At 46.2% G+C, this 23,524-nt stretch overlaps 2 protein-coding genes across 12 annotated transcripts; one reads left to right on the forward strand and one right to left on the reverse strand.

Annotated features, from left to right (window-relative positions):
* Positions 1-628: 628 nt before the first annotated feature.
* Positions 629-6,581, forward strand: CBLL1 (Cbl proto-oncogene like 1). Of its 11 annotated transcripts, none has more exons than XM_085509286.1 (6): positions 629-992; positions 2,702-2,869; positions 3,070-3,303; positions 3,534-3,617; positions 4,482-4,555; positions 5,112-6,581. In XM_085509286.1, exons 3-6 carry the CDS (start codon positions 3,121-3,123, stop codon positions 6,151-6,153), a joined length of 1,383 nt encoding a protein of 460 aa, XP_085365412.1. In that variant the 5' UTR covers positions 629-992; positions 2,702-2,869; positions 3,070-3,120; the 3' UTR covers positions 6,154-6,581. The 11 variants fall into 11 exon arrangements, with proteins under 11 accessions (XP_085365412.1, XP_085365364.1, XP_015706956.2 ...); XM_085509238.1 differs by having other exon boundaries at positions 629-978; XM_015851470.3 differs by having other exon boundaries at positions 629-978; positions 3,203-3,303.
* A 2,207-nt stretch (positions 6,582-8,788) lies between these two features.
* SLC26A3 (solute carrier family 26 member 3) lies at positions 8,789-21,983 on the reverse strand. Its single transcript, XM_015851449.3, has 21 exons — positions 21,816-21,983; positions 18,456-18,651; positions 17,796-17,935; positions 17,582-17,692; positions 17,340-17,497; positions 16,603-16,767; positions 16,094-16,246; positions 15,630-15,712; positions 14,569-14,716; positions 14,329-14,442; positions 14,146-14,223; positions 13,633-13,728; positions 13,280-13,386; positions 13,055-13,124; positions 12,874-12,966; positions 12,206-12,301; positions 11,451-11,684; positions 10,654-10,708; positions 10,125-10,270; positions 9,798-9,857; positions 8,789-9,320 (listed from the first exon to the last, which is right to left on the reverse strand). The coding sequence occupies exons 2-21, from the start codon at positions 18,584-18,586 to the stop codon at positions 9,297-9,299; spliced, it is 2,262 nt and encodes a 753-aa protein (XP_015706935.2). The 5' UTR covers positions 18,587-18,651; positions 21,816-21,983; the 3' UTR covers positions 8,789-9,296.
* Positions 21,984-23,524: the final 1,541 nt, after the last annotated feature.

The raw sequence follows: 23,524 nt of genomic DNA on the forward strand, positions 1-23,524 counted from the left end.
AACAGGAGGGGAGTCAACTCTTTGAAAGTGTAGATAACAGCAGGACAAGGGGAAATGGTTTTAAGTTGAACGAGGGAAGATTTAGGTTGGATATCAGGGGGAAGCTCTTCAATATGAGAGTGGGGAGGAGCTGGGACAGGCTGCCCTGAGAGGGGCAATGCAATGCACTTATCTCATTCTTGGACTGTGTATTTCCTCAAGGTATGGCAGTGCTCTCAATTCAAATGGTACAAAGCATTCGACCTGTCCTGAATGTTGGTGTTCCACACAAAGCCTGAGGTGATGGTTCTGTATGTATCACTACAGCCTTTGCACTATGGGGTGCTACACTTGGAGATACATTTCACAACCCTTTTACAGATCTGTGTATTGAAGGCCGTTGTATCCACTGACTGAAAAACAAAAGCTGTGCGTACTGAGAAAACACTCCGTGCATCCGTATGGTATTCAGTCCTTGCAGATGTGTCTGTACGGATCCCAATGCTGAGCAGCACCCAGAGCAGTGTGTGCTTATGGCCCCTCCGCTCGGCACCATGGCGCCATGGCCGTTTCCCCTCAGCGCGCTCCTTGCCGCTCTCCCCGCCCGTTGCCCCGAACCTTCCGCTTCCGGCCGCGCCCTTCCTCTCCCACAGCGCCCCGCGCCATGGACCACAATGGTGAGGAGGGCCGGGCCGGGCCGGGGGCTGCTGGGCCGCGCTGCCGGACGGGGGGCGGTTGTGAGTGGGCTGCGGGGCGGAGGGCGGCTGGGCCGGTGCTCGGGAACGCGTCGGGCCGCGGTGTGAGCCCGGGCGCGGGGCCTGAGCTGTGCCCGGAGCGCCGAGATCGCCGTCCCCTCCCCCAGCGAACGCGGCCGATCCGCGCTCCGTTCTGCGGGGCCTGTGCGTCAGGGTTCGGGTTTGTGCTGTGTTATGGATTTTAAGAAGGCCTAAAATGCTGAAGCAAACAGAGGAGCTCCGCTGCTGCTTGCATCCTCCCCAGGTCTAAAGATTTGGGTACAGCTGTTGTACTTGTTTAGGGCTGGGTGTGTATCTACAGACCAGAGCGTTTCTTACAGGCCTTATGAGGAGCGGCTGAGGGAGCTGGGGTTGTTCAGCCTGGAGAACAGGAGGCTCAGGGGAGACCTTATAGCTCTCTATAACTTCCTGAAGGGGGGTTGTAGTGAGCTGGGGGTTGGCCTCTTCTCTCGTGTAATCAGTGATAGAACTAGAGGGAATGGTTTTAAACTGCGCCAGGGGAGATTCAGGGTGGACATTACGAAGTATTACTTCTTGGAAAGGGTAGTCAGGCATTGGAATGCACTGCCCAGGGAGGTGGTGGAGTCACCAACCATGGGAGTGTTCAAGAAACATTTAGATGTTGTGTTGAGGAATATGATTTAGCTGGGAAGTATTGGTGATGGTTGGACTAGATGATCTTCTGAGTCTTTTCCAACCTTGATAATTCTGTGATTCTGTCGTCCTTCTGGAAACAGGCAGGAGCAAGTATGAGTCAATTCTGCCCGCTGGGTTTGGGGCTGTGGGCATTCGCTGGGCAGGGTGAGAACTGAACTGCTCCCGCTGGGCAGTGCGATGGAGTGAGCGCTGTGCTGAGTTCTGACCTTGTGTTTGGTGTATTTATCCATGCTTGCAAATGGACCGACGTCTGTAGGACTGCTGTGGCCTGTAGTGCAGTGTGTTGTTTGCTGTGCAGCAGAGCAGCCCAGGGAGCGATCAGAGGAAAACAGGTGCTGTCTGATGAATGGATCACAGAATATGGGCACTTATAATACTGAAGCAAAGTGAGTGTGAAGGCACAGTCCTGATTTGGAACTTGGTTGCTGTTGCAGAGGGAAGCTGCGAGCTTTGAGGCACAGAGTTTACACGAGGTGTTGTGCACGGTGCCCTGATGGGGCCCTGTCTCAATGTCCAGGTACTGCAGAGCTGTCACCGAGTTGTGTGTCAGTTTTGTTTCAGAATGGAATTTGCCTTCTGGGTTACTTGTGATCTTACACACTTGTTCATCTCCTTTCTATAGGGATACAGACTTAAAAGCATCTGAACATCAGTCTGATAATGGGTTTTGTAGAAGTCTGAGTGTTTGTTGCAAAGTGCTGACTGAATGTGCTATTTTGTCTATCCATGTTCCTGTTAAAATGGAAGTGAGCTGGGTTGTGAAGGGTGTGATTTTATTTTAGTATAAATGAGATGAGATAGATGAGTAGGTTGAGGCAGACTTGCTGAAAGCCAGAGAAATTGGGGTGTGCACCAATCCTTGGCAGCACTTTCCTCTCCAGGTTGTCTCTCGGTGCCTGTTTTGGGCATATCCTTGTTTCCTTTGGTGCCAGTTTTGAATCTGGCCAACGCGCCCTGTAGAGAGGAATGGTGATCTTTAGCAAGGATGCTATGTACTCTAGGCACCAATATGTTTGTGATACTTTATGCTGAACTTGTAAATGATATGTCCAGGTGCGAAGGGTGGAATGGGCTGCCCAGAGAGGTTATGGATGCTCCATCCCTGGAGGTGTTCAAGTCCAGGTTGGATGGGGCCCTGGGCAGCCTGGTCTGGTATTAAATGTGGAGGTTGGCAGCCCTGCCTGTGGTGGGGGGGGTTGGAGTTTGATGGTTCTTGAGGTCCCTTCCAACCCAAGCCATTCTGTGATTCTAAGAACCTTCAGAAACTATTTTGTAACTAAGAAATGACAGAATTTCTTTTTCTTCCACAGACAATGATTTGCAAGGAACAAACAGTTCAGCGTCATTGGGTGGGCTTGATGTTCGCAGAAGAATCCCTATAAAGCTGATCTCAAAGCAGACTAATAAAACCAAACCTGCTCCTCGGGCTCCCAGAGCTATGAACAGGATGCCTGCAAAGACACAAGCTGGGGATGAAGGTAAATTGCTACAAGCAACTCACCCCGCAGTGAGGCAATGCATTCTGCAGCACTGCTGAAGGCTTTGGTCAGTGTTGGAATCCAAGATTCTTTCCAGCTGCACAGCCTGTTTAAGTTTCCAGGTTCTGCTGCTTTGTAAGGATTAAATTATGTCAATTCCCCAAACAAATTCACACTGTTTTGATTGTACCTTTCTGCAGAGTGGCCCAGCAGACCAGGAGTGTTGCAGCCTGTCTTGATGTTTTCAGTATATGATGGTGCATGCACTCAATAGCAGCCGTTGTCAGTCAGGGAAGTGGTGTTGCCTTGTGTCTGTCTTTCCTCTTTCCACAGAAGAATTTGATTTTAATGAAGAGGAGCGATACGAATGCAAAGGAGGTGAAATGTTTGGAAATCAAAGGAGATTCCCCGGACCCATTTTTTGGGACTATAAGGTAAAATTGTGGATGGAAACAGTGAAGCTTTGTGAATGGTGCCAAACTGATGGTTATTTTAAGAAGTATCTACTAAGATGAAAGCGCTAGCATTACTTTTGATATACCAAAAAATACATGTTCATCTTTGCAGTGATCTTGCTTCAGTCTGGTAATTCAGAAAGGGTGGGTTGGTGATGACTGCAATGAGAACAAGCTTTGGTAATGGTTCTCTTTTTCTATTCTTCTAGATAAACTTGCTGGGGGAGAAGGATGATACGCCCGTCCATTTCTGTGACAAGTGCGGATTGCCCATCAAAATGTATGGGCGCATGGTGAGTGGGACTCTTGGGAAGAGGCAGCCACGGTGTCCCTGTAGGTAACAGGTGTTACTGTGTCTCCCTGGAGCTTCCAGAGGGTGGTAATTTCAGCAAACCTCTGAGTAAATGGCAGAACAACGTTGAGATGGAACCAGGGCCTTAACTGCTGGACTGCGTTGTTCTGCCTGACTTGCTGAGTTTGCTTTGCCCTTTGATTTAATAAAGTAAGCTTGAAAGTGCTAAAATCAAGAGCTTTAAAACAAACATAATCCCTCCCCCAAAATACCAACAACAGTCTTACAAGTTTTTAGTGTGTTTTCAGCCTTGCGCCACTTAGCTTTAATAATACTCATTTTATGTCAGCGGACAATCTGTAATGAAGTGAGTAAGCACTGTTCTTTTCATCAACGAGCATAACAAAATCCTTGCGATAGACTTAGATTTCTGAGTGTGATGTAACAAGCTTGGGGATCTGACTTGATGACTGTTAATGCTTTTAAAACATTCCCTGTTTGCAGGCAAGTGTAATTAGATTGCATATGCAGCATCTGTAAGGGTTTGCTGTTTGTGTTACAGCACAATTAAAATGTTTGCCAGTTCTTTAAAAGACAAAACAAATTCCACAAACCAACCAACCATACACGCTCAAAACCAAACCACCAGAGAATCCCAAGCCATTGCCTTCCCAAGAATTAAACTCAGCTCAGACTGGTTTTGAAAGTTTCTGTTTCAAAGATGCTGTAAACTGCTAGGAACATTCTTAAATAACTGCTTCATATGTAACTTCAATACTTCTATTAGTTATTGTGTACAGGGTGGAGATGTTGTATGGTGCAAAATGACACATGATGTCTAACAGAGCCATTCTTTTCCCTCTAGATACCTTGCAAGCATGTTTTCTGCTATGACTGTGCTATACTACATGAGAAGAAGGGAGACAAGATGTGTCCTGGGTAAGTTCCCTTTAGACTTTTTTAAGGGAAACGGAAGAGGGACGCTTTATAACTTTAATTCACATACTGTATGAGCACGGTTCTGTGTACATTTCTTAGAAGAAGCAGAGTGCTCCTTCATGCACCACTCAATTATAGCTTCATATCCCACAGTTACATGGTAAGAGATTGGCATTTACCTCCTTGTTGACATGTTTGTGTGGGTAACCTGTAATTGCTACAGTTCGAAAAGGAACAAAAGCTGTTTAGTTACCAAGTGTGACTCTTGATAAGTACCAACACATGAAAGGGATTTTTGATGGAGGGTGGTGCTATGTCTAAATTTCCGCCCTATGAAAGTGTGCTGTTATTTGTTGTTGTATTTGGAGCCTTACAAGTTTGCTTGACTTGAAAATCAACCAAATGTTTTCTGTTGCGTCAGTGGAGGTAAAATGTTGGTTATAATTTTAATGATGATAAAAAAACAGTCAAAAGAAGCAGTGGGGGGGAGAGGGGGAAAGCCCTGCAGATCACATTCCATATGATGGCAATAAACCAATGTTCTCTTCTAATTTAGCTGTAATGAACCTGTCCAGCGCATCGAGCAGTGTGTGCGAGGGTCTCTCTTCATGTGTAGTATAGTCCAAGGGTGCAAGAGAACTTATCTGTCACAGAGAGACTTACAGGCTCACATCAACCACCGCCATATGAGAGCTGGGAAGCCTGTGACTCGTCCTCCTCTTGAACCCGTGCATCCTCCCATTGCCCCTCCGCCTGCAGAAATCCCGGAGCGTTTCATAATGCCACCTGAGAAGCACCACATGAGCCACATTCCGCCGAAGCAGCACATCATGATGCCGCCGCCTCCCTTACAGCACGTGCCACATGAGCATTACAACCAACCGCATGAGGACATCCGCCCTCCTCCTGCCGAGATGTCCATGGCTCCGCCGCCGCCTCGCCCGGTCAGCCAGGACACCTTCCGCATTTCTACAAGAAAACACAGCAACTTGATAACCGTCCCTATCCAGGATGATTCCAATTCAGGTGCTCGAGAACCACCGCCACCTGCCCCAGCACCTGCTCATCATCATCCCGAGTATCAGGGCCAGCCAGTGGTAACGCACCCGCACCATATTATGCCTCCGCAGCAACATTATGCGCCACCCCCCCCTCCGCCTCCTCCAATAAGCCATCCTCTGCAGCATCCTCCCCAGGCGGCAGGCACTCCTCACATGGTGTATAGTCAGGCTCCTCCGCCGCCAATGACCTCTGCTCCTCCTCCGATAACCCCTCCGCCTGGACATATCATTGCCCAGATGCCTCCATATATGAATCATCCTCCTCCGGGACCTCCCCCTCCTCAGCACGGAGGCCCTCCTGTAAATGTCAGTGCCCCCCCTCCCCATCACTATAACCCTAACTCTTTGCCACAGTTCAGTGAAGATCAAGGAACTCTTAGTCCCCCTTTCACACAGCCAGGGGGTATGAGTCCAGGGATTTGGCCAGCTCCCAGAGGGCCGCCTCCCCCTCCAAGGATGCAGGGGCCTCCTGCTCAGGCCCCTCTTGCTGGACCTCACCACCCCGATCAAGCCAGATACAGACCCTATTACCAGTGATCTAAGCAAATTGTATGAGTAGAGAGTGCTATGAAGAGGATAAAACTATATACAGCAGCCTTTTAATTAACTATATGGGGGTTGTTTTGTTTTGGTTTTTTTAATACTGTCATTTTGACTGTAAGACGTTTTGGGGGTTTGAATCTTTAATGATTTTTAAGCCTTGGCTGTAGGACTCTGACTTCAAATATTCTGTAGTGCTAAAATAAGTGGCTTAGTAGACCACAGTTGCATTTTAACTGAACTTCTGTCTATAGTGTGGCTAATTGTCCTAAGGTGAACGCTTGTAATATCACTTTCTGGAGAAAATGAACATGTGTTGTACCATTCTGAATATTGTTTTTGTTTCAATCCGATGTTTAGTTTTCACTTGTGATACATTTTTGTTAACCTGTGTACAATAATTAAATTGAACTATGGTTGTAAAAGTGGTGGGTTTTTATGCGGTGTTAACACAGACACGGTTCCTGCATGTTTTGGCTCTAACATTTCCCACATGGGAAGCATAATGAAGTAGTTAGGAAGCTTTAATATTCCTTACTAATATATGCTGCTGCTTAAAATGAATTCAGGCTATGGTGAATTTGTGGCACTAGGAAGCAGGTACATGAATGCTGCATTTCAGGTGGTAGGGATTTTTTCTTAGTTGTTTTTAACGTTCATTCTATATCCAAACCAAGATGAGATTATGAGAAATGTAGCTGTATTATAATATGGATATAGAGTGGTTCTGCTTGTTTCTGGTGTTTGGTTTTTGTTTTCAGGCTAGATTTATTGCTGAAGATTTTGTTCACAAACACTCCTCGCTGGTGTTCAGTTCAAACCGTTTTGTTTCGCTGTGGTTCTGTTGGTATGAAAGGAGCAGAGAATGGGCTCACCAGGTCTGTGAGGGAAGCAGGTTAGTGCTGGTGAAGTATTAACCTCAGTCACTTCATACTGTGTGTGTAGTAGGAGCACTTCCCATTTGGATACAGGAAATAAAGGGTCCGAAATCCCTTATGTGGATATAAAAAATAACAACAAAAGCGACGCATCCTTCATCTGTTTCCATTTTGCGATACGGGTTGAATTGGACAGTCAGTAGGTGGTTTGGTTTGAAGATGGCGACGTATGCAGACTCTAAGGGCTGTTTTGGCCCCAAACTTGGTTTTTATAAGCACGCTGGGATTTAATAACTATGAGATGTGAATGTTCTCTGTCTCTGCAGTTGGAATCTGAGCCCAACCGATAGAATGTCAAGTTTTCTTTATCAAAGGGCTCTGGCAGTACAGCATCAATAATTTTGTGTGTAAAGTGTGTATTTTTAATGACTTGAGCAAGCGGTCTTTAGTTTTGCTCCATTTTTGACTTCTGTAGGTTTCTTTGTGCTCACAGGCAAATCTTTTGGACAACCCTTCAAAGAAATACGACAGCATGGCACAGCTTTAGGGACGTGCAAGTAAATTCTGGGGCGTGCAGATGGCAGTAAGTGTCATTCAACACAAAGTTAACAAAAAGTCATGAAACCACAACACGGGCTTTTAACTTTGAGAAATAAATGGTTATAAATAAAACAAGCAAAGAAGAGGCTGGCTGCGGTAGTGTCCTGTGGGATGCAGCTGGCTGAAGATTGCATGCTTCAGTGTGTATGTAGGGGGAAATGGCTGCCAGCTTTTTTTGTTTCAGTAACTCATAATAAGCAGGAGGAATGTTGCAGCACTGTTGAAATGAATGGCGTTGTGTGTTTTTGCTAGATACTGCACTGTCTTGTTCTGAAACAGATGGAGGTTTCCTACCTGGGTCCGAGCTCTTCTATGAAAATGCTGAGGTAGTTCAGTTGGCGAAGGAGAACAGCTGCCCTTCATCAGAAAGCACAAGAGGTAAGTGTGTATCACTGCAGAAATTGTGAGAATGTGGGGCTTTGTTTATATTTGAGGCAAAGGTGACTCCAAAATATGAACTGTTACTTCCAGAAATCAGTGGGACACCCGGAATTGTTTGGTGCATTGAAAGTCTTTGGGAACTTACTGCACAGTCATTTCCTGCAGGAGGATTTGGCCTTGAGTCAAACTTCAGTGTGCTGCTCGCATTGGAAGGCCTACATCTGTCTTGTATTTACATCCTGAAGCCTTAAGGTTCCCTATAAGAGCTACAGGGGCTGCTGATACTTTCACATGTACAAAGATTTCAGCACAGGTTGAAATGTTATGTTAACAATCTTTCTGTGTGGTTCTTGTGGGGAGTTCTGCTAAACTCACGTCAGGTGCTGTGCTGCTTCACTCTGGATTCCCCTCTTTCTGTATTCAGAGCCTCCCCACTTTTGTATTATCTTCCAGTTGTGTTTGGAGCTACCTCGCTTTAATGTTACCTCCCAGGCTGGTTTCATTGCAGGTTTCTTCAGATAAATCTGGATTTTGTCTCTTCAAACCACTGTAAACTTTGTGTTTACAGCAGGAGATTGGGCTGATGATGAGCTGCCTTCCTGGGGTACTGACAAATGCAGCCAGCAATGGGGAGTTACCATACATGAACAAAGTTCGTAGCATCCCAAAGCAAATAGAAGAGTTGTGTTTGGATCTGAATATGCTGTCCATCTTTACTGAGCTATCTTCATGTTTCGCAGCAGATTCAGCAGTCACTGTGTACATACACTATGTCTATGATCGTGTGCTGAAAATAAGTTTAATGACTCAGTCAAGCAGGTGTTGTGTAAACCATCGAGAAGGCTATATACAAATTATATACAAGCTGAAGACATGTCACTCCCAACTACTAGACTATAAATTAAAGGACTTCAGATAGTCATATGTTCTTTTGTAACTGTACAGGTTGTCTACAAACTGTCAGAATAACGTGGATATATGTACAAGTATATGCAAATAGGGCCAGTGCTACTTGCTGCTTTACCTGTGTGTGTAGTTTGTCAGCAAAGTATGAAATAGAGAATCCAGGTGATTTTAGCCTTTGTGTATGTACATAAATACATCTCTATATATACAGAGACACTAACAAAACCATTCCAAAATTTGGAACATAATCATCTGTAGTCAATCCTTAAGGTAGATGAAAACGTCTGTCGGTCTTCATGCACATCACCCTGTGTGCCTTCATGTTCTGTAAGTGGTGCTGTGTTGCTGGAGGATGTTATATTTAGCAAACTAAAGCTAAAATTTCGTTTCCACAGGAATCTGTAGGGGGGAAAAAAGGAAATCCGTGTCACCCAAGGTAAGGGATATTCAGAGTAGGGAGTCACTGGTGAGTGGCATGTAATCTGACTGCTCCAAAGCATTTGCATGAAGGCTGCTGTCTGACACCTTTCACACCTGCCCACACACCTCCCATCTCCTTTCTGCCTGTGGCATTTGTAGGAATGGGGCTAATGATGGATCTCTGCCATATGGGCAGTGCACCACAGGCTCCATGGAGACCCGTGAAGGAAGCCTTCTCTCTGCAGACCGCTCCTGCCAGCAGAGCCCTGCACTTCTTACTCCCATAGTTGTTTGCTTCAAGTCAACTGGCACCAATAAATCATCTGGGTGCTTTCTGCCCTGGGCTGACACGGGCTCAGTGATGAGGATGTGTTTGGGATCTGCAAGCAGCTTTTGGTGACCACGTTACCTACCCACCCAGGGCTCGGGTGGTACTGGGGGAGGCAGGAGGCTTACCGTGCTGTCCCGACTGCGCAGTCCATTGCTGGTAGTGATGATACAGTTGTTGTTCCCCTTCTGCAAAGGTCATGTGAGTTTGTGGTTAGGAAACAGATGCCCTTGGAGCCCCCTTCAGGGAAACCCACAGCCAGCCCATCTCCATTGGGAGTAATTCACTCCTTTTTTTGGCCTCTCCCAGTTTATCAGAGGCAGCTGAATAATCCTTCTAACTTTTTGAATATACACACAGCATAGCACGTGTAGGCGGATACACAGAGTGCTGCTGGGTGCCTGTGGGTAATGTGAAGGCACTGAAGCAGAAAAAGATGAAAACTGTAGCATTACCTCAACAGGCTTTAATTTTGGGGAGCTGGCTATGTCCTCCTTCAGCAAAATGTGTAAAACCGCGTCATGGATGGTGAGGAAGAACATGGATGGCTTGATCTCCTCATCAAAAAAAGCACATCTCTCCAGCTTCTCCAGGAATCCCTCTGCAGGGGAACAAAATCCAAGGATGAAGTTTCCAGCAGAGGTCCTGGCAGTGCCAATAGAATAATGTATCCTTCGTGTGTCCATGGAATAAACAGTGATATCTGGTAAGGAACCCAGTTTTATTAACTAGAGCAGATAGGTTTCTCTATGGAGAAGTGGGATGCCAGCCCCGTTGGCGCTGCCTTGCTTGGGGCAATGCAGAAGGGATCTGGAGAGTGGTGGGAGATGAAGCTGTTGTTACCCAGGATGGGAAGGTAGAGCTGGGGGATCTCCCAGCCCCTCTCAGGGGAAAGGAAGGCAGCAGGGCAAGGCAGGAAGAATTATTGGGAATTATTGGGAATGGAGTGGCCGTGGAGAGGCTGATGGAAACACAAGTACTCACCGTTTGCCCCTGCAATGTAAATGTCGATATCGATCCGGACAAACTCTTTCAAAGTCTGTTAAACCGGAAACAGACATCATTTAGAAACTGATAATTCTGCTGATAGCAGCCATTAAGATTAGCCAGAGCAATTAAAGATACTGATTGTATTTTTAATAATAGCAAGCAATTCTAATGTCGACCTTCACTGCACTTGGAGGAGGAACAGTCTCTCCAGTGTCTGTGGACAGGGAGAAATGTTCCCTTTGAAATGGGGCAGTATTAAATGCATTGCACCCAATGAAGAAGATGATCTGCCATGAACTGTACGACTTATATGAAACTGAGACTCCAAAAGCTCCTGAGGAAACTTTTCTAACTAGAAATTCAAACAAAACTACTTTTCCCATTGTACCTGGTGAACATCTGTCTCCCATGGAAATAGATTTGCCCATGTAATGTGGATCTAAATAGCTATCCTTAGCTATTGCTGTTGGGAAATGATGTCCTGGTTGCCTTGCTGAGGGCTGCCCTGGAAAATGAGAGCAGGAACAGAAATGAAACTATGGTATTCCTGCTCCCAACCCCACGTTTAGAGTCGTATTTCATGCATGTATTTCTGTAAAGCTTCCCAGTGCTCTAATTCTGAGAAGATTAATTGCTAAATCATCTTCTATGGAAAATGTGGTTCTGAATTCACATAAACTCAAAGGTTGCCACTACCTTTCCTGTCCATATAGAAATACCTCTATGCAGCACATCACGTTTGTATGTTTTTCTTTAGTGTGATCACTGTCTGTCTTGTCAGTTAGAACTACCTTTTGGAGGACTCTCATAGCAGAAAAATCAAGGAAGGACACTGCTGAGAAGTCCAGCACGATGCTGTGGATGTCGACCCGGGGCACAACGATGCCAGGGGGCAGCTCAGCATCCCAGTTGATCTGAATGGGCAAGTCTGCCATGTCAGTGGGCTGGTCCAGTTCCTCCAACCTGTTGTTGTCTAATTCATCATCAGACTCCTGTGTATGGTGAGCCATGCATATCAAGCCTTTCTGTGAAAGCAAAAGCAAATACCACAGTTAATGCTTTTGTCTGGGTTGGAAGTGCACTGTAAGGAAGAGCAAGGCTGGTAACATGCAGGATTTTTGTCTGAGGGAGCCATTTAATATCCTTCCTTTGAAATCATAGAATGTCTTGGGTTGGAAGGGACCTTAAAGCCCACCCAGCCCCAACCCCTGCCATGGACAGGGACACCACTCCCCAGATCAGGACCCAGGTCCCCATCCAACCCAGCCCTGAGCACCTCCAGGGATGGGGCACCCACAGCTCCTTTGAGCATCACCATCTGAGTAAAGAATTTCTTCCTAATATCCAATCTAAATCTCTTTTAGTTTTATGTCATGTACTTATGTGCTTTTCCCTCAAAGCAGTGACTGGCAATGACGTGTCCAGTCAGGACAGGAGGCTGTGAGCCCCTCTCTGCACCCTGAGCCAGGGAGCTGGCTGCTTAATTCCTCAGTTCTTCGCCCTCCCTACCCACCCTGCCCATTTCCAGCACAGTTACCCTACATACAGGCGTCACTTGCAGCTCTCCTTTCTTCAGCATCTTTCTGATCTTTCTCAGCGCTTTGTTGCGTTTCCTCAGGACTCTGAGTGGGTTGAATCCAACCTGCGGAAACAGCACTTGGAGTAGTTCTTGAGGTGGAGCCAAAAATTCCAGTACCTTCTCAAGTAATTGTGATGGTAAGGATGGAAAGCACCCATAATCTCTTTGATAATTATGACATCAGCAAAAAATAAATGAACAAATGCCCTTAGCCAAATGAATTACGATTCCTTGAAGTCTCAGGCACAGAGTTTGTTTAGGAAAGGTACAGTTTTCTGTTCCTGAACTATCCTGAAACTTCACTATCTTTAAACATTTCAGCAATGCCTTTTTGAGCTGTTTTTCTCTAAAATCCTGCTGCCTTTTGTGCAGCCTCTCACCAGGGCCTCTCCAGCCTTTCTCTGTTGCTACAGATGGTGCCAAGGGTGTCGTTCATCACCCATCAGGCTGCTCTCCTTCTCAGAGTTGGGCATGTATGCATGGGACTACAGTCATAAAATGACATTTGAGTAATTCATTAAAGATGTATCTTTGTAGTAGGGCTGAACTGCATAACTACTAATTATGCAGAAATTGTATTCAGCCTTAACATATCACGCGTTCATCTGTTCATAATGAGTGTCCCAGTCACTTACAGCAGAGATGAGTTTATCTTTGAAGAATTCAATATTAGCAAAGAAGATAGGAGATGAGCATTTGAAGATCTTCACTCCCTCCGGTTCATAGATCTGTCATATGAAGGAAAAGTATCGGTCATGGCATCTGTTACAGAAACAGGAATGCAGCAGATGACAGAAGGGATGGGAGGTTCCTTACATCGGTGTAATCCTTCCTGTTTCTGTAGATGTTGCTCCTCCCAACATTTGCCAAAGTGGTGCAGCTTGGGCTGCAAACAAACACACACAGCTATTTGTGCCCTGTGCTGAAACCTGGTGGAAGGGACAGCCGGGGTTGTCCTCGGTTTGCTGCATGGTTGTGGTAGGGTTAATTTAAGACAGGAAGCCCTGCAATGTTGTGCCATCACACCCAAGCAGTACTCACATCTGGGAGCGGATCACTACAGTCAGCAGTTCAAATGCCACAGCTGTTGCCAGCCCGATGTCCAGGCCCAGGAAAACGGCAGCCAAGAAGGTCACCACCCAGATCATCTGTAAAGAGTGGGCGGACATCAGCAGTTACGTGAGGACTCCAACCACGAGCCCAGCACAGGAGCAGCTTCCTCCAAGCTGAAAACGTGAGCAAGGGGTGCAAGATTAAAAAGGAGCATACTGTTGTACTTCCCATGTAGAGAAGTAGGGCGCGTATGAAAATAAAGAGAACCGTTAAGTGCATTCACATAATGGGTGACTTTTTCACAGAGCTTTGTTCCTGAATGCTTGAGGGACTCAACTTACACAGTCGTATTTGTCCTTCCTCCACAGAACGCCTACTTCTCTGAACTGCATGAGCATTCCCTTCAAGTTGCCAAGAGCCAAGGATGCAAGGACTGACTGTTGAGAGGAGCAAAACATGTACTTAATTCTGAAGCAAACAAAGCATGTGTTGAGTGTTAAGGCTTAAGGCATCATGCAATCAGAGCCAAAGTGCAGCTGGAAGGCCAGGCAGCTGCCAGTGATATGATGTTGCTGTGCGTGGGTGTACCCCATCTGTTCTACAGCTTCCCCAGCTGTGGTGCAGCAGGTACCTGACCTGCAGCTGCAAACCCCACTCAATTCTGGCACCTAAAAGCTGGTGTTATAATGTTTGGTGTAGGACACCCACCTTCCCTTTGACCCCATGTAGTGGGGTCTTAATCTTGGAGAAAGAACCTAGTTTTGCAGGAATTCTCTTTGTCTCTTACTGAAGTTCATGAACGCTCCAAGTGAGTCCTCCAGAAGGAGGAAGCACAGGGTAAAGCCAGTGAATACCTTTTGTAATGGCGCCAGGAGAAACCCAATGGCCAAGATGACAATCAAGACGATGATAGCAGAGATAATACCAGCAATCTGCATGAAAGGACAATTCCACCATGAATAAGTGCCTGAAGGCATTGGAGTCAGAAAGGAAGATAGAGACCTTCCTTGTATGGAAGGATCTGTTGTCTTCTGTACCTGCGTTTTGCCTCCTGTGCTCTCCTGCACACCTGATCTTGACAAAGCTGTACTGGAGGCAAATCCTTTGAACGATCCACCTAATATATTACCCAGTCCAAAGGCGATTAGTTCCTGGAGTAAAACCAAAAAAGGCTGTTCTTAAAGCATTCCTGAAGACAAAAATGCATTTAAGACAATGCATTCCTAAAATGACTTATTTCCCATTAGGAAATGCACAGTGCTGTGTCTTTGCCCTACCTGGTTGGCATCTATTGGGTAGTCATGCTTGATGGAATACACTTTAGCCACGGAGAAGGCTACTGCAAATCCAACAATTGCAATGGAGATGCCATCACCAACACACTTTTGGATAATGCCTGCATCAGGTGCAACGGGAGCTTGGAATCTGGAAGACAAAGAACTCTGCTTTTGAAGGACATGTGTAAGGAGATAACCTGCCAAGCAGGTGAGCAGGGCAGCAGTCCCTCTCAAGTGGCTTTAGCTGAGTGCTTTTGAGAGGTGTGATGTATAAATTGCAGATCTGAACCTGTAACACTTGGGGGAATCCTTGATCAGGATAGGGACCCTCCATCTCAGCTTCTATCTCAGTGGTTCCCATTTAGTTGGCCAGGACCAGCCACAGCTTATCTTGTCTAAAGTGCACACGTGGTTTTGCATTCCAATTATGCATATATTTAAAAAATCTCAGTGTAATTCACTGAAGCACTTTAGGCAGCTAAACAAATGGGTACTAAGCCATGTTAGCCTCAGGATGTCTTCTACGTACTTTATCTTTGCCACGTCCTTCTCCTTGGCTCAGGGGCTTTTGCAGATCCTGGGGAGAATTTCTCAGGTTTGTTTGTTTGGTTTGGTTTGGTTTGGTTTCCAGTGAACTGAAATCTGGAGAACAGAGAGTTCTGAGCAGAAATAGCTGTTTCTCTGCAAACCTCATCCACTAATGCACAGGGGTTACAGGCACTGAGTGCACAGGTGAGTAAATGCCTGCCCTCCTACCTCTCTACTTCAGTGTGTGCTTATTAAGACTTCATGCCAAACTTCTGGTATAGCTGGATATAGTCTGTATAATGGATATACTATACATGTAGATAAATACTCCATATGTACAGCTGTGGAATCACTAAGGTTGGGAAAAACTATAAGACCACCTAGTCCAACTATCGTAGAGGAGTGGACATGGGGGCCCTGTGAGGATAAGAAGATGAAGTAGGCAGTTTTGGTCAATAAACTGAACCGATTTAGCAGTGACAAACTGGAAAGAACATTTTGCTCCACAGGCAGACTGTAAGCAAACCACTTACCCTTCTTCTAGTTTTCCCACGACAGCTACTTTAAATTTTTCTTCAAATTTAGCAAAATGGGAAATCAGTGCCGCTAAGACAGTCTGAAAGGTTAGAAAATAAACATTTTCATTAGGAACATTCAAATAAGCAGATGGAGAAACCATGAAGAAACATTTCCTCCCCTCTCCCACATACATCCAGCCATCATCAGCAGTATCAGGACAGTGCCCCAGCTCTGCACATCCATGATGTGTTCAGGTGACTGAACCACTTCGTAGGATGGTTTCATGCTCATAAATCCCACAGAGAATCCCTCAGAACATTCCTCTGGCAGCAGAGAATAGCAGTGGGCTGTGAGGCTGCCCCACTGAGGTTCCCACCCACTGCAGCTCAGGGCAGCCCAGAGCACAGTGCCAACCTCATAAAGCACTGCTCCCCACAGAGTGATGGAGCGGTGATGGAGTCAGAGGAAAGGTCATTACCACAATGAGCTCGATGGGGATAGGAGTGGGGAGCTTTGCTTTGTAGCGATCGTTTATCTCTTTCACCACAAACACGATGAGCAAGACAAGAAGGGAGGTGACCAAGTCGGCGATGTTGGTGTCAGTGATCTGGCTGAACACGCTCTCCAGAGTCTGCAACATCAGTGAGAAACATGGTGCTTTTCAACTGACAGCACCTTGATCAAGCTGTAGTTTTACCCTTTTCATTTCAGTGGAGCTGGACTAGATGGCCTTCAAAGGTCCCTTCCAACTCTAAGGATTCTATGATTCTTAAATGCTATCTGACTATCCCAGCAGGGTGTAACTTGGTGTCTGGTGAGAAATGTAAGGATCTGCCATATATTAATAGCCATCTCATGTATTTCTCTTGGGTTTCTCCTCCTTGGCTGCTGGTATGCCCAGCACTGTTATCCCAGCCTTGGGGCACTCAGACAGATCCACACCACAGGTTTTCCAACATTAGCAAATGCTGTAGAGTTTGTACTTACATAGATGATGCCGAATGGTTTATTAAATCCAGGGACAGGCAGCTGAAGCATGAACTTGATCTGGGACACCAGGACATGGATAGCTGCAGCAGTTGTGAAGCCACTGATTAATGAGTGCGATAAATAAATGACTATGAATCCAAACTGGAGGAGTCCCAGAATCAACTGAAATGCAAATGAGCACATTTTAGTGGGATTCACTCATACTTTTAAGCAATCTCTGCAATAAAGGGACCCATATTTAACAGTAACATCTTCACCTAATTCCATACATCAGGGATTAAGGAAAATAATGTCATCAGACACAACGATGAGGTTTAGGAACAGGGGGCATGTGACTGATAAAGGTAAAGGCTACAGCAGTTAGAACCTATTCTTTTTATTTCAAAACTAAAATATACCTTCTTTGGTCTTAGGTTTTCTGTAGCCATATTTTTACATGATACCAATGCTTCATGAACTATGCAAATTAGGAAGAGATTTTAGGAATTCTGTATTGGGAAGGTAGAAGGAACTGTTTTATTCTTTTTTTTTTCTGAGAGGACAAGTCCAAATCCTTCATTCTTGGGTCATTATTTTAAGACCAGTCACCATCCAGCTATTCATATCAGCACATATACACATGCAGGTACACACACATATATTGGGCAGTATGGATATTGGGCGGCTCTGTGTGTAGCCAGGAGACGGATTTAGTGATCCTTATGGGTCTTCTATGATTCTATTTAATTACCAACCTGAAAAATCCCGGATAGAAAGGTGACAGATGCAGCTACCATCACCCTCTGTTCATCTATAGCTGACGTGTTGGTGGCAGTCCCATTTCCAGCAATGCCATCGGGGACCAGCCTGGTGACAACGCCTCCCACCATCAGGCTCAGGACGGGGAAGGGACCTGCACACAGGGCATCGTCAGACCCACAGGGAAAGACTGCACTTGGTCATCGCTGCTGATGGTGGTCATTGTGCATGCACTTACCCACTGAGATATGTCTGGATGTACCAAAGATAAAATAGACCAGGATTGGGAAAAACGCTGCATAGAGTCCATAACCAGGAGGGACATTCACCAGCAAAGCAAATGCGAGACCTATAGGGGCAGAGACAGCAGGGCGGCGAGGTGTGTGAGGGGATGGACCAGCAGCCTCCCTCCTGGGCCATGGGCTGCATCAAAGTGGAGCTACCGGAGCTACCTTGCAGCACTGACACCAGCCCTGTGTTGATGCCAGAGACGATGTCGCTCAGGATCCACTCCCTGAAGCGGTACGCGGGCAGCCACGAGACGACAGGAAACATACGCAGGGCAACTTTTTTGACCCGTTGTGGGGAACAGCTGTAAAGACAGAAGGGGATACGGCTCTGTCAGTGGAATGTCTCCTTTGGGTCTCAGCACGTCAGGACACATTCCTTGTATTTATAGAGTCATGGCTTAGGTTGGAAGGGACCTTAAAGATCATGGAGCTCCAACCCTCTCTTATGGGCAGGGTATTCAGAGGGGAAATGAGGAGGCAGGATTGAAGGCAGCAGCCAGAGACCAGACACAGCCCTGAGCAACCTGAGATGCCAGCTGGGCTCCCAGTGGGATGTGATGACCTCCAGGGTTCCTCTGGCCCAACTGGGGTGAGGAAGGTGCCTATGAGAAAACAAGCTGCCTGAGATACAACTGCAGGAATACTTAAGGACAACAACAGCTGAAATTCTATTGGAAAAACAAAACAAAACAAAACAAAACAAAACTGAAATTCTCTAGAAAAATGAGTTTTCATTGGCCTCGTGGCATCTGGGACAAATGCTGTCAGATCAGAGTGCATGCTATCTGATACCTGAGTTCCAGGCTGTTTCTTAGATCTTACCGGAAATATAGTTTCAAGTGATCCCAGAAGTTTTTATGCTGTCTGTGCAATTTCTCATGCTCTTCATCAAATGAATTCTCTGAGTACACTCGTCTGGCGACAACATAGTGGTTGCCTACAGGTTCAACCATTTCTCCTCAAAGGATGTGGAAGGTAACTGCTGCGTGTTTCTCTTTGTTGAAGGTCAATTAAAAACCTGAAAAGAATTCACAAGATTAGCTCTGTGTGTACTAGGAGGTGAGTAGGCACGGCATGGATGGCTGAACCCCTAACTGAGAGTTCCCAGCTTTGAAGATCAAAAACCAGATGCCCGAGAGACATCCGCTTAATTTTGCCAAGTTTGCCTCTAGTTCCTCTCTGCCCACTGCTGAGCAGTGTTCCACTGGAGCATGAAGTATTTCTTTCTGAAGATGCAGCCAACAAGCAGAATGGATGAATTTTGAGACTGTTTATCTGTGAGTCAGATGTCTGCCACCGATGGCTCTCACTCAAGGGGACTGATTTCTTAAGGAACAAACAAGCAGACTCCCAAGGGTTTCACTTTGAGGTGTGGGGAAAAGCACTGAGCCCAACCAGGAAGGCTGCGAGCTGGAAGTCTTCACAAAGCCAAGGGGAAAAGGCAGAGCCTGGGCATGGCTCAGCCATCTTCTCCTGCATTCCAAGGCAGGGCTTGGACCGTGATGAACTCAGTAGTAAAAAGCATGGTATCGTTGCACTTGCAGTTCTCTGTAAGTTTTGTTTCCACAGGTAGTCTGGACTGCTTCTCCACTGTTGACCCTGGGCACCCTGCTCTGGGTGTCCCTGCATGGGCCAGAGGGCCCTGCCAGCCTCAGCTGCCCTGTGCTTCTGCCTCATGCTCACAAACAGCTCTTACAGTGTCAGACCTAACTATTACCTTCTGCTTTGTTCCAGCCCACTTCGGTGTGTTTGTGCTCCAGGAATGACTCTGACTCCTACGTTGCACTTGCAGAGATGGGAGGTTGGTTGCAGTCAGTGGGCTCTGTCACTGTGCTGCCCACAGTGCTCAGTTATGTTTCCCTCAGTGCCTCACGTTCTTCCCATAATAAAGTCACCTAAAAACATTTAACTCCACCATAGTCACCATGAAATATTTAACGCAGTAGCAGTCCTAGGCAGGAGCAACAGGACTTGCTCTTGGCCATCTCATGACACCGACAACAGAGCATTCCTGTTTTCTCTCCCCTAGCACAAAAGCTCCATCTTGCCTTGCTGCTTGCTGGTAGCCTCAAATGGGGCACCCTTTCCTCACCCAGGTGTGGTGACTAAACTGCACTGATGCAGCCTACGTGTACATCTACTTCTGTGGACACAGTGTTTGGACGTGTCACAGGACTGACTCCAAGTAGCACAAGATGGTGTGTGTTGCTATGAGCAGGTGGAAAACTGTTTATCTTGTGACGATTTTTGCATTAAAATGTGAATCTCACCCTGCAGCTCACTGCTTCGCTTGAGCTCAGGGCTTGTTACTGTTCTACCACAGGAAAACTCAGTTTTAATTTCCTCTTAGTTAATTCTGGGGAAATTTGTGGATATCAAGAAGCCCAAATAATGTCTCATACGTGCTGTCTTCTGTGGATATGCTATTTTTCCTCATAAAGATTCCATATTTAGGCAATGAGTTTAACATGTTTCCCATCTGATCCTGCCTTTTAAGACTGGCCAGAGAAATCCCATCCTGACCCTACAGCTGTGTACTATCATCCTTCCCTCTGCTTGGTGCCAAAACCAGAGGCAGATGACACTGAAATGAAAAACTTGCTTCATTTTGTTCTTCCTCTGGTAAGCCTCAATGTATGTAGGTTTTCAGGAAGAAGTTTAGGCAGTCAAAGACTGTAGGACTGCTCTGTTTCCCAGTCTGCATATCAGTCCTTCAGACCTCACATCGCAGAGAGGAACTTGCTGAATAGTTTTGTTCATTACATTGGAGGGTATAAGATGTACTATTTGGATCCTTTGAAATGCTTATGAGCCAGAAAAATAAGTGTGGGGGTTACTGCTTTGATTGTCACCCTGCCCTTTGCCCAGCCTCGATTCCTTCCTCACACCGGATCTTCTGCCCCAAATATCCTTTGTTTCATCAGTGCTTGTCCTGTTGAAGGTGCAAGTATTTTGCGTGTCTTTCTTTCTTTCCTGACAGAAACCCTAGTTCAATGACCCTCCTCCTGGCTTTAGCTGTTTAGCTGAGCTGTGCAAAAGGATTCCTGGATCATTGCCTGGAGGGTCTCATCAGAAGGATTTGGACACGGGTCTGCTCTGGAGATTGTGATTCCACATTGCATTCTCCATCCTGAATATAGCCCAGCAAACCTGAGGGTACCCCAAGTAGGCTGGGCACTGCCTTTCACCTGTTAGTAGGCAGGGCAGGTGAGACCTTGGGCACCCACCTGCTGTGTTCTGTGCTCACTGCTGCTGGCTGCCCTCCAGCTTTTCTCATCTTGTTCTCTTTTTCCTTGGGCTGCCAAAGCTCTCAGCTACCCTAATTTCAGTCTGTATTGCTTTCCTCTTCCTTACTCTCATTTTCTTCACAGCTACGTTCAGAAAGGTAGGATACACTTCGTAAGGGCAGCTTTATGGCTGTCTGCACCATTATTTGAGATGTTTTTGGGAAATCCTGGATATACAAGTAGCAGTGTGGTGAAGGATCCCATCCTCTGCAAATCCCCTAAAGGAGAGATGTGTGCTCAGTGTCCCCCACTGCCTTTCTGGGGTGCTCTCATCATTGAGCCCATAGACTTGCGTGGGAGATGCTAATCAGAGCAGTTCTTCTGTGATGACTTGTGTAGTGTGCCCATCCAGCCATGGAGAGAAGGGGCACACACCAAGCTCACGCTGCCCAGCTATCGGACTAGCAACTTTCACTCCCCTCTGACAGACTAGATCCAAATGCAAACCCATAAGTAAGGTTCTAGTTCAGCTGTATTCCACACAGCCTCCCACCCCGTGCTCACTGCTGGCATTACCATTTCTCACACTAAGTCCAGCTCCCCTGCTGAGCTCCTGCATTTGTGAACTAATGGAAATGCACGTTTTGATGTCATATTGCTGAGAAGTGCTTTCTCCCTTTTACTAATATATCCTTAATATTGGCTAAGTAGCACACAAAACTCTTGTAACTTCAGCAGAACAATTAAATATTAACATTTTCCCCCCCTTTTTCAGTCTCTGTATACACACTTATAACTACTATTTCTCCACAATATAAACATTTGAAACATACGAACAAATTCCACAAGGGAACCTCTCACATCTTACAAGAAGTACATGATTTGGCTGGGAGCATTTTGTTTATAAGCATTACTTCATGTTTCCCATATCCTGATTGGCAAGCCAAAATCTTACCTGATGTGTTTTCTATGAACCTCTTCAGAAGAAACCACACAGTAATTGTACAGAGGAAGATATCCTTGAATTGTTCAGAGGCAGCACAGGTATCTTGTGCTGCTCTTCATTTCAGAGCTTCCCTAAATACTGGCAGCACTTTAATAACTAACTTCGGTTAACTTTTACAAGAAAAGTAAGATTTCACTGTGGCCTTGACCATTGAGTCTACTCTCAGGAGGGATGATAAGAGTCATTTCTTAAAGTTCTCTGGGATATTGCTTAACTTTGTTTGGAGAACTGCTTCTGATTGGACTGCAGAGATTAATGTAGGAAAATAGAGATGAGTAAGAAGGACTCTGTTGCAATCCTCTGCTGTGCATCTGCCAGGGTTCTGTTGGGCATAGTGGGAGGTGCTGACCAGAGCCCAGAAGTCAGAGCCTCTTCATTTCTAAAGAGCACAACCTGTGGTATGGAAATGGGGCTGCTGGCATGGCAGCTCTGGGCAAGGTGTGCCCTGTGAGCTCTACTCCCAGTCTACTCCAAGACTCTCATCATTGTCTCTCCAGGAACAATTGTGGAATGCTCGGATCATTTTCCAGAATAGTCTTGGCAGGGATTTCCAGAGGTGAGGACAGGGATTTCCAGTGGACAGCTTTGAGAGCTGTGGCAGCTGCGGCATCCTGTGATGTGTGCATGGTACAGGAGGGCTGAGCTGGGCTGCTCTGCAGGATCCTTCTCCCCTTTCACTGCCTACTGAGGAGCTGAGGCCGCTGAGGCTGAGCAAGCACTCCTCTGAGATACCTAAAACCTCTTAAGGAGACGGAGGGCTGGAATAATATCTTGATGCCTCAGCATGCAACTCCAGCAGCAGGTACCTGATTTCAGGACATCACCAAACCCTGATGCTGATGCCTGTGCTGACGTGCTGAGCACACCTTAGCATCGAAGTTTCCCGGTGAAAAGAGTCCTCAGGTCATGCCATCACAAACCCTTCAGCCATTGATACCTAGAGTACAGAGACAGCCATATAGTGCTCATCTCCTTAAGGCACTCCTCTGGTCTGGAGAACAGAGCCTGTTCTAGCCTTGTAGGCACAGATTTCCTCTCCTGGTGAAGAGAATGGTATGAGCAAGGCACCCCATGTGCTCCCAATGGATGTCCAGGCACACAGGGAGTAGCAGGAGGAGCCTGAGGTGCTGATCTCAGGGGGTTTGTACACATTTCAGTCAATGATTAAACCAAGAAATGATGGAGTGAGCAGAAGCTCAGCACACGTCCCTGCAAGATGCAGGCTATATCTGCCTGTTCAATTTGGGCTTCTTCCACATGGCTCTGGGTTTCTGAAGGCTCTTTGAGGCCCCCAGCTTCTTCTGAAATTTGTGCTGCACTTTCAGCCAAGCCCATAAGCTTTTCCAGTTAGTAAAGATCCCAGGTCATTTCCTGGAGAGCAGACTTCCTTCTCTGTGACAGCACACCTCTGCTCTTAATAGCTGCCATCATGGCTTAAGGTATTTGCTGCACTTTGTAAGGCTGACACAGAGATGATATTTGCCATTAAAACCACAAACATTTGAAAAGATGTAGAACAGCTCAAACCATAAAATAATTAAACTGCTTTTGGCCTCTCTCCTTGCCAAAGTGCAGGTACAGTGTGGTTATAGAAGTGCTTTAAACTGAGTTTGAAGTCTTTAAGGCATTCTTAGTTCTCAGTATTCTGCTTACATGAA

This window comes from Coturnix japonica, chromosome 1 (assembly GCF_054131305.1).
Source record: "Coturnix japonica strain WE chromosome 1, WE-NBRP24, whole genome shotgun sequence".
NCBI lineage: Eukaryota > Metazoa > Chordata > Aves > Galliformes > Phasianidae > Coturnix > Coturnix japonica.